Source organism: Pelodiscus sinensis, chromosome 2 (genome assembly GCF_052426305.1).
Source record: "Pelodiscus sinensis isolate ZL-2025 chromosome 2, ASM5242630v1, whole genome shotgun sequence".
In the NCBI taxonomy this organism is placed as follows: domain Eukaryota; kingdom Metazoa; phylum Chordata; order Testudines; family Trionychidae; genus Pelodiscus; species Pelodiscus sinensis.
This window is the reverse complement of record NC_143053.1, coordinates 243,964,372-243,977,845: the sequence shown is the minus strand read 5'-3', so window position 1 is coordinate 243,977,845 and position 13,474 is coordinate 243,964,372. Positions and strand designations below refer to the sequence as shown.

The window sequence follows — 13,474 nt, the reverse complement described above, 5'->3', positions numbered from 1 at the left end:
CTCACTGTACCTTTTAATTTCTGTTTATACAAAAATGAGGAAGTTAGTTAGTTTCCCTTTCTGAAATTAAATGCCACAGAGTTGGGCTACCTGCCCGCCTGGCTCCTAATGCTCTTTAAATGCAGAGCCGCAGTGGGGATAGGACCCAAACCCAGCACAAGCCTGGACTGAGCTGGGCCGCTGGTCAGCCTGTTAAAAAAATTACTGACAAGAGGGGTAGGAAGAATGCGTGTTGTCTAGTCTATAGTATAAACCTATAAACTTTTGCTTATCGGTTAACTAGTTAATCGTCTATACTATTACATCCCTACTGCCAACATCTTGAAAACAATCCAGCCTTCCTTAATATATAAATTTAGTGCCTATCCCTTGCATAATGTATAGCTCTTTCCTGAGTTGACACATTACTGTTCTGTATATTTTATCAATTAAAAAGCATTGTGAATTCAGTAACAATTCTCCTTTGACCAATATTGAAGTTACTGTATTGAATAATTATTACAGATTTTTTTCTAAATGTGTGTTAGTATGTGTGTACTCTTAATATTTGCTTATGTTTTTTAGTGAACTTGAAGATGATTTGCTTGGAGAAGATTTGCTTCCTGGTAAAAAGGTAAGAAATAAGTATGTTTAATGAATGCTGAATAATTCATGCAATTTTAAATGTGAACCTGTATTTTACTCACAGTTTATGCTGTCATGTTACCTGACCATTTATAAATGATTTAGCCTATTTATCTGGCTAAAATCAATTTAAATACCAAAATCTAAACGGCTCCTCAAACAATTCTTGCCGGCTGTTATGAAAGATTTCACAAACAATAGCGGACATTTTAAACTTCTACATATTTCAGTATTTCCTATATCAGCTAAACAATAAAGGTGGTTGGAGAAATTCTGATAGCATCTTTCAGTGGAAAAGAAAATCTGATTTGTCAAAATTGAAATGCTTGACAGATGGTTGAATTTTGATTAAGTTCCTCTGTACCTTTGTTTCTGACTTTATGGCCCTCTACTTTGGTGACTTGCCCCAAGACTTCATTCCCTTTTGCAGAGAATTTTGAAACGTTTTATTTTTATTCCGAATCAGAACAGAACAGAGCCCGTCCTTTGTGAAATGAAATTACTGGTCTCCCACCCAGTTTTGCTCACCAGTCTCAGTGTTATGCATATAAGAAGCACACAGGATCTTTTCAGGGGAACAGGCAATACACTGCATTTATTTAGAATATAACACACAAGCTCACCCAGATGCACCCTGTTAATGTTTTTATAGTTGCCTGTGTCTCAAACCTATCTAATTGCCAGTTAGATTCAGGGAGAGGAGGTGAGCCAGGTTCTGTTAGTTGTGATCATATGCTCTGAGTCTTTGTAGGACGGAACTCAAAGACTAATGGTAAGGCACTCCATCTTTTATATCTTTCTCATACAAATCTGAGTTTTGCTGCATCATGTAATAATCAGTCACTTTGCAACAAATGTTTATCTCAAGACTGCTTTCATTGTCATTCTGCATCAGCATCTTGATTCTTTCTTGGTGTTGTCATATTCTGGTTTTAGTTAGATCTTGTTATCTTTTCCTCCGGGGGTATTGCTTTCCCTTCAAGGTTGTTGATTTGTCCTTCATTAGTAATCCAGTACAATGGGCACATATGATGGTCTCTGGCCCCTCCTTTGACCATCTGGATGCAGCGATGGCTTTCAGGCCTATCTTCTCCCATGCACACACATTCCTCATGCACACAAACAAGAATTATATAATTCCTTTTGTGAAGGCAAAAATAGTATAGAACATTCAAAGAATAAAAAAGAATTATTGCAAAATTTTCCACAGTAAAAGGTTAATTAAAACATTCTTGAATCTTATACTGAAAGAGCAGCCCTACGAGAAAAATGGTGACCATAGTAAGTTATAAGAACCCGTCTGGTCTGTGGGGTCAGGTGGAGGGTTGGTGTGCTGAGCAAGCTGCAGACTTGTGGATATCAGGGTGCAGGAGTTTGGGTTGGAGTATATGAGGGACTCTGGGCAGTGGGGGTTGGGTGTGTGATGGGCTCAGAGCACAGGTTTGCGGTGTGTGGGTGGTGCAAGAGTGTTGTGGCACAAGACTGGAGATTCAGGGGGCTTATGACGGTGTTCAGGTGTATGATAGGCTCAGGGTTGGGGTGTGTGTGGGGTGCAGGGATGTTACAATGTTGCGGCCGGATGGGGGCTTGTTGGCCAAGCTTCATTTTTAAATAAAATATTATATCCAACACAAAATGTTTCAACATTGTCTTTATTTATGGGAGGGGCAGGAAACATTTTGTGGGTCGGGAGGCCACTGACCCACAGAAAAATCAGTCGGGGACCACGCAAATGAGATGCAAAAAACCAACCCCTCAAAAACCCCGACCTTCACTGATGTGGCTCCAATTGAGACACCTCACTCCCTTGGCGCTCCAGCCCTATGGTGGGGCAGAAGGAGGGTATGTAGGACTGAGGTTCAAGGCCTCAGGTCAGATTAACTCTTCTGGGGTTCCAGGGCTAGTGGATTTTGTACACTCTCCCTCCCCCCGGCTCTGGGGTGGGGCCAAAAATGAGGGATCCAGTGTGCAGGACAGAGGTGACAGTGAGTGGGCTAGGGATGGGGGTGCAGAATCTGGGTGGGAAGCAGGATACAGGGGTAGGTGTCTGGCTAGGAGGAAGGGGGCAGGAACAGGGTGCTGCTGGGTGTCTGGCCATGGGAGAGGGGGCAGCTTAGGTGGTACCTGGGGGCGTCTGGGGACAAGTATCTCTTGGGAAGGATCTGCAGGAAGCGCTGGAAGATGCACACATGCGACTCCTTTAAGAAATCCAGCCACTCTGGATCTTCTGCTGCCATCTTAACCCTCTCCCCTGCCTCCCTGGTGAACGAAGGAAGGCAAGACAAGAAAGCGTGCACGTTGATGTGGGGAGTGGAGGAAAAGCACATGCACTTCCTGCAAAGCTGGATCTGGTGCAGAGCTGCAGGAGGACTCCTCCTTCTGCCCCCTCCCCCTCCAGCAGGAAACTGACTTTGGCTCCAGTTTGTCGAGGGGCGGGAGGCTGTAGTGCCAGTGTGGGCTCCTCGTTGCGGGGGGTGGGGAACATTATGTCAAGATCAACTGGCAGTGCCAACACCAACGACCACTGTTATAGGGGCTCCTATAATTCTCGCTACTTCTGGGAGAATTTTTTGGTGTCTGAATTGTTAAGATGTACTTCCTAACAGGTATTTTGAAATAAATTACCAAAATAATTGAAACTAGCATGATTGTATAGCCTTACTTTGACAAATAAAATTTGCAGAATTTTAAAGTATTGTGTGCACAATTTTAATTTTTGCTGCAGAAGTAGTGCTTTGTGCAGTCTTTATTGTAAAATTTTCAAGGGCAGGACTCTCACCACTTTCTGTTGGATATTGTTAAGCAGCCTAGTAAATCTTTTAGGAAGTTATTTCACAGATATTAAGCCTAAATTGGTTTGTTTCTTAATCTGATCTGGTTATTTTATACAAAAGTGGGGGGTATGGGAATACTGTCACTTAGCCATGCTATGTACAATTAGATCTTTTAGCTAATAACTGGTTAAAGTTAAATAAACAGTTGGTAGCATAGCTGACAAACTGGAAGCAGTTCTGAGAAGGGTAGGAAAAATCACATACTCCTGTGTAATTTTTTTCTCTTCTTTGAACTCCTTCCAATTTGCCCATATTTCTAACCTTGCTAGATCCTTTCCAGTTATTTGTCTCTCCCAAGTTGGTATCCTCAAGAAACTGTAGTCACTCTGACCCTCAGTCATGCTACTGGATTAATTCATTAAAGCTGTTTATAAGAGACAATTTAAAACCAAACCATCTGATACTCCTCTAAACATCACCTCCAACTCATTACATTGCTGGTTGATCATTAGACTTTAGTTTGTCCTTCAGCTAGTTTTTAGTCCTTTGGCAATGATGAAGTATAAGACAATTGAAATGAATTTTGCAAGTTTTCATGAGAGGCTACATCAAATGTTTCACTATAATTCAGATATGCTGTTTTCTATATTATTTCTTTTATCAGAAGATTATACAATTCTTTCAAAAAGCAATCAAATTTGTCTGGCCAGATTGTTTTGTTGTAGTGTATAGAGAACCTTTTACTTTTCTTTCAAAGAGACGTGTTTTAAAACAACAAATGTTCATGACTTTTTTGTTATAATCTAGAATCAGTCGGATTTGTCAGATGAAGAACTGAATGATGATCTTCTACAGAGTGACAATGAAGACGAACAACATTTCAGGTATGTGTTCTTTGTTTTCTAAATTTGATGGATTAATTAAAGTTTCACTGAGTTGCTGCTTAATGAGAGATACATTATTAGAGAAATAAGGTGGCAAGGTAATATCTTTTATTGGACCAATTTCTGTTCGTGAAAGACAAACTTTCAAGCTTACACAGAGCTCAAGGAAGTTACAGAGACCGTGTCTACACCAGTGTTCCCTCTAAGCTGCGCGGCAACACAGCTTCACAAGTGTTTAATCAGCCCTGTCCAGTCAGCTCCATGCACAAAGCCTGAAGTTTCGAGGGAACACTGATGTACACTACAGAATTTTTCACACGTCAGCATGGAGCCACCACAATTATTAAATTAGGTGTGTGTGTGCACGCGCGCGCATGGTTCCTTATATAGGTCATGCAAGTCCTAACCAGGAGCACTTGTATCAATTGTGGAGCATTGTGGGACAGCTCCTGAAGGTCAGTAAGACTCAGCATAAGCAATGCTGTGTCTGTGTTCACATTGTATCAACTTAATCCCGTCAACTGTGATACTAGATTGCTCAGGGAGGTGATATCACTAAATGGGCATAGAGAGACACTTAAATTTGGCTCCTGGCAATGTAAGTGACAACTTTTCCACAGCAAGGTCGACACAAGGCATTTTGTCAGTATGGCCCATGTCCCGGAGTGTCCCAGCTACATACAGGTGAAACAGATTGTTAAGCATAAAGAGTTACCATATGCTGCAAGAGACAATTCAAGCGAAGTGGACAGCTAATACATTTGCATTCCTAGGATAAATAGGAGTCCATGATTTTTAGTGTCCAGCAAAGTTATGAATTTAAGCTCCCAAGCTCATCTTTTGAAGGCTTCCTGTAACCCATTACCCCTCCTTTGTCCCATGACTGCAAAGGGGTTAAACTGTCCACATTATCTTAATGATCTCTTTCAACATGTGTTAAACCGATTTTTAAGCATATGGAATTAACCTTGTCTTTAGCTGTCGACATTGAGTACTTTTCTTGGACTGGAAGAAGAGTTGTGCAAACTCAGAAGCTTGTCTCTTTCACCAACAGAAGTTGGTCCAATAAAAAGATATTATCTCGTCCTCCTTCTCTCTGATATCCTAGATATTCTCATTCATTTTTAATGGAGTATTAGGCATAAAAAATGCAAGATATTCAGGTAATCATTGCATTAATAATGTTATAGTAAAATCTGTTCATCAAAAGTAATCCTATGCAAAAATTTCAGTTATCTAGAATAAGGTTGTACAGTTTGGATCTCTATAGTCTGGACTTCTACAGTTGGGAAGCCTTGTGAGCACTCAATAGAGAAAAGCTGATCCCCGTGCTCAGCAACTCCTCCCCTGCACTTCAAGCATTCGTAGTGCCACAAATAGCTCGAGGGAGGAATAGTGATGAGTGGAGTCAGGCTAGGTGGCTGTGGAGCTTGTGGCTGGAGCACAGCCTGGCAGCTGTGGGGCTTAATACGCTCCCACAGAGTTGCTCTTCTGGCTCGCAACTGCAGGGCTCTGCGGCCACCTTGCCTCTTCCTCTGAGTGCATCTCCTCACTCTTTTAATGCTGGCCCTGCTGCTGAAGTGAAGCTCTGCAGCAAAGGAGTTGGCATTGACTTCCCCTGGTTCAGCAGATTCCCTGGTTAGGATGCTGGACTGTGGAGGTATAACTGTATCTGCGTTATTTGTCTTGAAACTTTGCTTTCCCTTGTATCAGGATATAGCCATGAATTTTTTGTATAAATCAAACATGTTCCTATTATATTTATGGCTAAGAGCACTTGTAATCTTGTATAACTTCAGTGGTTTATAAAACTGACTAACATTATTGCTTATGCTTTGTTTTCAGCCCATTATTTACGCATATCATTTGAGCTAGAACACATTTCAGCTATGCAATCTTAACTTTCAGTTAACTGTCTTTTTGTTTTTAAATCATTGATATCGGCACAGGTCCTGGTTCTTCTCTCCCCTCTTCCCCTAAGCACCATGGTAAGCCTTGTCTCCTGCAGAGTTCCAGATATACCCCCTAAACTGAGTGCTTGGGGGGAATAGCTGCAAAGTGCATGAAATTTGAATTAAGGGCTGTGTTATTGCATCCCTTCATGTACCATGCAGCACTGAAACTTGCACAAAGGCTTGAGAGCTGAACAGTCACTCCCAGACAGATGATTCTGTTAGGGTGCGTGTCCCTAACTCACTGTCAGCTGAATGAGTGTACAGGCTATAAAGGGGTCTCATGATCCAATACAATATCTGACACCTTGGAAGAAGCTCACTCTAGGGGTACGTCTAGACTACATGCCTCTGGCGACAGAGGCATGTAGATTAGGCTACCCGACATAGTAAAATGAAGCGGCGATTTAAATAATCGCCGCTTCATTTAAATTTACATGGCTGCTGCGCTGAGCCGACAAACAGCTGATCAGCTGTTTGTCGGCTCAGCGCGATAGTCTGGACGCTCCCCTGCCGACATCAAAGGTATTTGTCGACCACCCAGGTAAACCTCTGGCGACAGAGGCATGTAGTCTAGACGTACCCTAGGAGACCAAGTGGTGCCTATCCTAAGATTGTATTCCCACCTGCAATCCATAATGGGCTGGGGAGGGAGGAAGAGCAGGTAGCTTTCTCTATTGCAATTATAGAAGTTGGGTCAAACTCCCTCCATCAGACTAGCAATCTGGGCACATGATGATCTTCTGTCAGCAGAATTGAGCTAAAGAGCCATCAGAACGGAAACAGGGTTTTCCTTTGATACACTAGACTAGGGTGTATGTTCTCTATTTCTCTCCCATGGTACCTTTGCTTTCTTGTGCTGTGTAGCAAGGTGTAACTATATGACTGTACAGGTGGCGAAAGGAAAGAGGAGAGTACCTACCCACGGGCAGGGAAACTGAGGCCAGTCTACATCAGGAAATTTGAGTTAGAATAACTATGTTGTTCAGGGGTGAGAAAAATCTAATTCTTCCATCTATGTAGCGACCACTTCTAGTGGAGGTGGAGAGCCCTTCTTGTCAGCATGCAGTGTCTTAACTGAAGCGTGCCGGTGCATCATTTTAAGTGGATAAACCCTGATTTATATGAACTATTACTTATCCATTTCTGCAGCTGGTATTATTGTTCTCTATGGAGTAAATGGTTTTGCTGCTTTTCCTTCCTGCTTTCTTTCAAAGTCCTCCAGTCTGGGGCCAGCTTGGTGTACAGCTAGCATACAAATCTGTCTGGCTTTTGTGGTCCTAAATTTTGCAAAAGTAGGTGCCTATTAAAAGGACTTCTAGAGTTGTAACATTGTAAAAAGAAAAACAATTAAAAGTAAAGCACCCCCCCCCCCCCCCAAAAGCATTTTCCAAGAAAAATTTTCGGCAAATCAGTAAGGGTGGACTTTAGATAAATGCAATATAAAGCATATTTGTGAATCAACTGGTTTTACTACTTTCTCTCCAAACCTTGAGTTGGAAATGAACTGTTTTTAGATGGTTGTGATATCTGCAGTTGCAAAGCAAACATGAAAACTTAAACTCTAGATGTAGCTGATCAGAAGGATCTGAAGTTTTCAAATGATTTCTTAAATGATGTTTTTAGGTTCATGCAAACGAACATAAGAATTTTTTTAAACCTTCACAGGTCACCTTTAAAAGATAGTTCTTCATTGTGTAAATGGTATTTTTTTTTCTGAATGGAAAATTAAATCTACCGCAATAAATACAACAACCTAAATTCCAGCTGATTTTCTATTTGTATTAATAACAATGATTTAGTAACTTATTTGGAGGTATTAGAAGCAGATGCAATTGAAATCATTTACTGTATTTTTGTTAGTCTGGAACTTAAAATTGAATGCAATCTGCTTGGTTACTGTGCAGGACTTCTGCCAGCCTGACCCATTAGACCATCTGGTTGGTTTGATTCCCCTGGTCAAATAATCTGCAGCTGGTGATAAGCTGTGGTACAGTATGCATTATGAGTTTATGGCATGCAGTCAAGTTGGTGTTTGAGCTATATTTTTGACCACTAACTTAAAGTACATGTACTTGTCTGTTCCTTTGTATTAAATCATCACAAATGTAGTTAAATGGTATACTTTCAACTTCAATATGATCTTTTTTCACCCTTCCACTGCAGTTCTCAAGGTGTCACAGTTAGTCTTAATGCTACATCTGGCATGCTTACATCATTTGAATTCTCTGAGAATGCTAATGAGCATGCGATAGAACATGATTCAGAATACGACCAAGGGGAGGATGAAATAGCTTATGACAAATCGGATGAACCTGAAGTATATGCTCAAGAATACACAGAGGAAGGACAGTATGAAGGCAATGATGCTGAGCTGACAGAAGACCAAATAGAATATGTGGAAGAACAGGGAGAGGAAGAAATTTACAATGATGAAGTGCTAGACCTTGAAATCAATGAACCTCTAGATGAATTTGCAGTGAGTTTATTTCTATTATATCTCCAAAGATCACATTGCTTCACGTGCATAGGTTTTAGACTGATTTGAAATCTATTTACCTCCCTAGGGAGGGGTGGAAATTAGACCTATTATCACTGTCTGCCAGTTTCTTTATCTAGGCTGTGACAAAGTTTGTGTTGACAGCTTGTTTGGCGGTAGGTAATGCTCCTTTGTCAGTCTGGAAGGCAGTTGAGAACCATGACCTTGAGGGTTGTATCCTTAAGGAAGAAAACAGCTTTGTGTGGTGGAGATACACTGCCAATTGTTAGAAGTACTTAATGCAAAAGCTTTTATCCAGGCTTTAGACAAGATCTGATAAAGTCCTTCCAAGGTGAAAAGATTATTGACCTGCTAAAGACATCTTTAAGGTGCTAATATTCCAAAGTGATTGATGTCCTGCTCATTCATCCTTTTTGTAACTGAGAACTGTCTAAATCTGAATAAAGAGATTGGAGGTTAGTTCAGAAAATGTCACATGCATAATTTGATATCTTTTAAGCAGAATGCAGAAGACCATGTGCTAATATACTTGTAAGTAAATATAGTACATAATCACAGTTTAAAAGAAAAAAATTGGCATAAAATTTGCGTAGACATTCAGAAGTTTTTGCTTTTTTTTTTATTCTTGTTTGTACAGCATCTAGTGCAATAGGTGCTTGATCCTTGTTTGTGCCTTTTAGGCATCACTTAAATACAAATGAATAATAATGGTATAAAATTAGTAGAATATTTTTTAAAAGAGTATTAATCTTTTATTTTTTTCCCTTTTAAAATAAAGATGGATTTATAGTTCCACGGGGCAGATGGCACTTTGGATAAGCAACTATTCCAGATTTACCTCCATATCTTTTAAATTATAAGAGCCTGATTCTCATACTATTGATATTTAATGGGGCATATGTTGTGCCATGAGATGAATCACTACATATTATCTGTATTGCTGTGCAATGTTATTAATACAATGTTGTCAGCTGTCGTGGCTTTAACACTACTATCTTAAAAACCCTGCTAAATTAACTACCATGTGTGATAGAAAATTAGTGATAGCCCAAATTTTGATTTAAGCGTGTTTTCAATTTCTATAAACTATGCACGTATAGTTCTGAACTCTTATATAGTGGCTCTTGTAACTTCCTTGTATAATTGTTTTAGGATGAAGATTATATACAGTCATATAATCAACAAGGGATGGAAGAACAGGAAGAATATGTAGCTGAAGAGGTCGCTGATTCCCAGACACCTACAAATGAATCAGAAGAGGTATGTTATACACCTAACACATTTTGAAAAGTTGCTTATTGCAGAATTTATAATAATTTAGAATTGTTCAAATTGCTGGCTGTTCAATGCCAACTGGCTGTGAACTAGCTTAATGCCAACAGTTCTTGATGCCATCACTTTATTTTTAGGATGGATAGTATAATGCCGAAATGTTTTATTGTCCTTTACTAGTTTTGCTTGTTTAATTTAAATTAAGATAATTAAATACAGCATTTTTCTTCTGCATAGTAACATTTCAAAGCTAAATTAAATCTGATCAATTATAAACTTTTGAAAGAACTGTAATATTTTTGTTCAGAGTTATGATAAACATCCACTCACATAACACGACGTTCTGCCACATATTCCTAGTAACTATAATGTACCACCTTCCTGCTCAAATTAAATATATTGGGGTCAAAATAGTAAATTTTAAAAAGTGCCTAGGTCTCATTTCAAAGAAAATGTAAGCATTTAGGAGCCTATGTGTCACTGAAAGTAAAAAGAGAAAAGGCCATCCTGGTATCTTATGTGGGAGCATCTTATGCATGGTTCTGAAAATTCCACAAGCTTCTCCGTATAGTTTTCTATGGCTCCATCAGGAAAGGAGGCTCCATGTTTCCCTGTTGGAGAGTTACAGAGGCTTGATGCCAAAAACTCAGATTCCTTCTGTAACCAGGGAGGTTAAGTGTTGTAATGACTCTGCAGCATTAACTTACAACAGATTCCCGGTGGCAAGGAAATATGTTGTTTACTGCCTCCCTAGGAATCTGGTGCAGTATTTATTCTTATTCCATAATTTAATTTATAGGATTTGTTGGAATACTCATTGAGGTGGGATGGCTATGTTGTTTAAGAATGTGAAAAATCCACATCTGAGGGATGTATTTAAATCGACTGACCCCCAATGCAGATGGCCTTAGGTCAATGGAAGAGATCTTTGGTCAGCTTAGCTACTGCCTCTTGAGAAGGTGCAATACCTATGCTGGATGGGATAACCTCTCAAGATGGTGTAGATCTGTGTTTCTCAAACTGTGCTCCGCGGAGCCCAGACATCTACAGGGCCTCCACGAGGCTGATGAACTGGAAACGTCAATAGGTACAACACATACAATCAGTGGACTGCTGGGGCTCCGCATAATTTTTACGCATGTAAAGGGCGCCGGAGCAGAAAAAGTTTGAGAACAACTAGTGTATATCAACAGTTACCAACCACCAGTCTGCGGACTGGTGTCGGCCCGCGAACTGCTGACTACTAGGCCGTGCCGGCTGCCAGAGCTGAAGCTGGCTGTTGGCAGCAGCTCTGGGGGTTCGGGCTCACCTCAGCCCCGCTGCACAGCAGTTTGCTTCAGGGGTGGCAACCGTGGTGACTGATTTTGCCTGGTGGCAGAAGGTGGGGAGTAGAAGGCACCACCTATTCTCCTCCCCCCTCCCACCCAGGTTAGATGGCAGTCCCGCTGGGGCTCCGCGTTCTCTTCCCCACCCCCACCTCTACCCATTGGGGTGTGAGAAGTGCTTGTGGGGGAAGAGGAATGGGGACGGGAAGGAGGAGTGAGCACATGCGCTACCAATGGCCATTCCCCCTGCCCACATGGCAGCCGGCTTCAGCTCTGGCAGCCATGGTGGTTGATTTTTCCTGGTGATGGCGCTGGAGCTGACGCTAAGAAGGCAGAACAGGTTATGCCTCCTTCCCCTTTCCAACCAGGTAAGATAGCAGCTCAGCAGGGGGCTCTGCACTCCTCCTGCCTCAGCCCATGGGGGTGTGAGACACACTTGGGGAGGCAGGGAGTGTGAAGGAGGAGAGAAAACACGCACTGCCAATGGCTGCTCCCCCTGCCTGTGCAGCAGTAACAGCCTCGCTCCCTAGAAGGGGCAGCCTTGCTTTGGAGAGTGCAGGGGTAGGGTGGGGGTCTCAGGGCAAAGGGGTGTTGTGTGAGGGTGTGGTGGGATTACAGGACAAGAGGGTGTTGGCATTGGCTGTAGGAGTCAGAGGTTAAAGGGCACACATGGCGTAGGGGTGAGGGTCAAAGGGTGTTGGGCACTGGGGAGCAAGGGCCTAGGTTGGGGCTAGAGGTTAAGGGAGGGGAGGTCTGGGGCTGAGGGAGGGTAGGGTAGGGGTTAGAGGTCAAAGGGAAAGAGGGGGTGGGTTGCAGTGGTTCAGTGATTATGGAGCCTGGTGCGACACAGCTCTTGCTTCTGTCTCAGGGCAGCAGATCTAAGGGTGTCTGAGCAGGGTCGGGGATGGTAGGGGGTCTCACAGTTTGTGGACCAGGCAGTTGCAGGGTTAGTGGGGCAGGACTGGGATTTGACACAACAGGTAGTCATGGAGTTTGTGGAGCAAGGGGCACCAACGGTATGTGGGGCGGGATCAGAGAGCACTGGGAGTGCTGGGGCAGGATCTGTGGAAATGTGCGGTTGTCAATTTAAGTCGGGTCATTGGGACACGGCGTCCCAAGGTTGTTAGTGACAGCGGATGCAGGACAGGCTCCAAGCAAGACAGAGGTGGTTGACAAAAGGAAGTTGGCAGCAAGGTGTGTTGTCTTTAGGACCACCACGGTGCAGTTGTGGATAAATACTTTGTTGCTAACGGATTGCTTCTTAGGTGCTATATTAACCTACTTGACATTTTGTTGCAAAGTTGTAAGTTCATAGAGGGGAAAATGAGCTTACTTCAGAAGTAATCTCAGTAGTAGTTCTCTCAGACTCTTTTGGACAACTTAAGGAGAATGAGAGGCTAAGAAAAATCAGATCAGTCATCATGAGTGTACAGTTTGAGACCTTAGAGGAGTTGGTTTGCTGTTGGGCATAATATGCTCTAGACTTCTTTCCAGCAACAGCAGAAAAATTTAACCAGCTCGAACCCACTGGGAGAATGAGAGAAATTGTATAACTAGAAAAGATATAATTAGTGATTTTTACATATATGCACCTCTTCATCTTATGTTACCTACTTTTTCCATCAGCTTAAATCCTTTGAGATTCTTTTTAGTTATAGATTAAAGAAGATGTTGTCAGCCTATTTACGGCTAGATTTTGACCCACCTAAAAACTGACCAGAAATTTACTTGTTCCGTAGCCTATATTTTCAGAGAAACTTCAAACTGCCTCAGATTTATAGGACTGCCTGCCTGTAGTTTTTTAGTAAAAGCAATGTACTAATATCTGATCCTTTATTCGAAGGAGAATCAGTAAATTCATAGTGTGTGGTGTTATTTGGCTATGATCTTAGCTGTTTATGTTCTTGCTATTGACAAAAATGTCAACAATATTTTATCTTAATTATCAGCTTGAAAATGTAGTGTAACTAAAGATGTTGGTAACTGAGACCCACCTCTTGAGGCAATAAATCATTGTTTTGTTCACCCTTTCCATTATCATCATTTCTCTCCCTGGTAATGCATTTCCTCTCCCAGTATAATTGCCACACTTTCCAGTTGTAATCTGCTGGTTAGAACTTGCTTGTGCTCATAACTGGGCTAT

At 41.7% G+C, this 13,474-nt stretch overlaps 1 protein-coding gene across 7 annotated transcripts in view; it reads left to right on the top strand.

Annotated features, from left to right (window-relative positions):
• RBM33 (RNA binding motif protein 33) overlaps nt 1–13,474 on the top strand; it is a 171,348-nt gene that overhangs the window by 20,970 nt on the left and 136,904 nt on the right. For all 7 annotated transcript variants that reach the window (XM_075922758.2, XM_075922757.2, XM_075922763.2 and 4 more), the window contains exons 3-6: nt 565–613; nt 4,206–4,282; nt 8,401–8,713; nt 9,887–9,994. In XM_075922758.2, the coding sequence (XP_075778873.1) occupies nt 565–613; nt 4,206–4,282; nt 8,401–8,713; nt 9,887–9,994 (547 nt within the window). The remainder of the gene's footprint in view (nt 1–564; nt 614–4,205; nt 4,283–8,400; nt 8,714–9,886; nt 9,995–13,474) is intronic.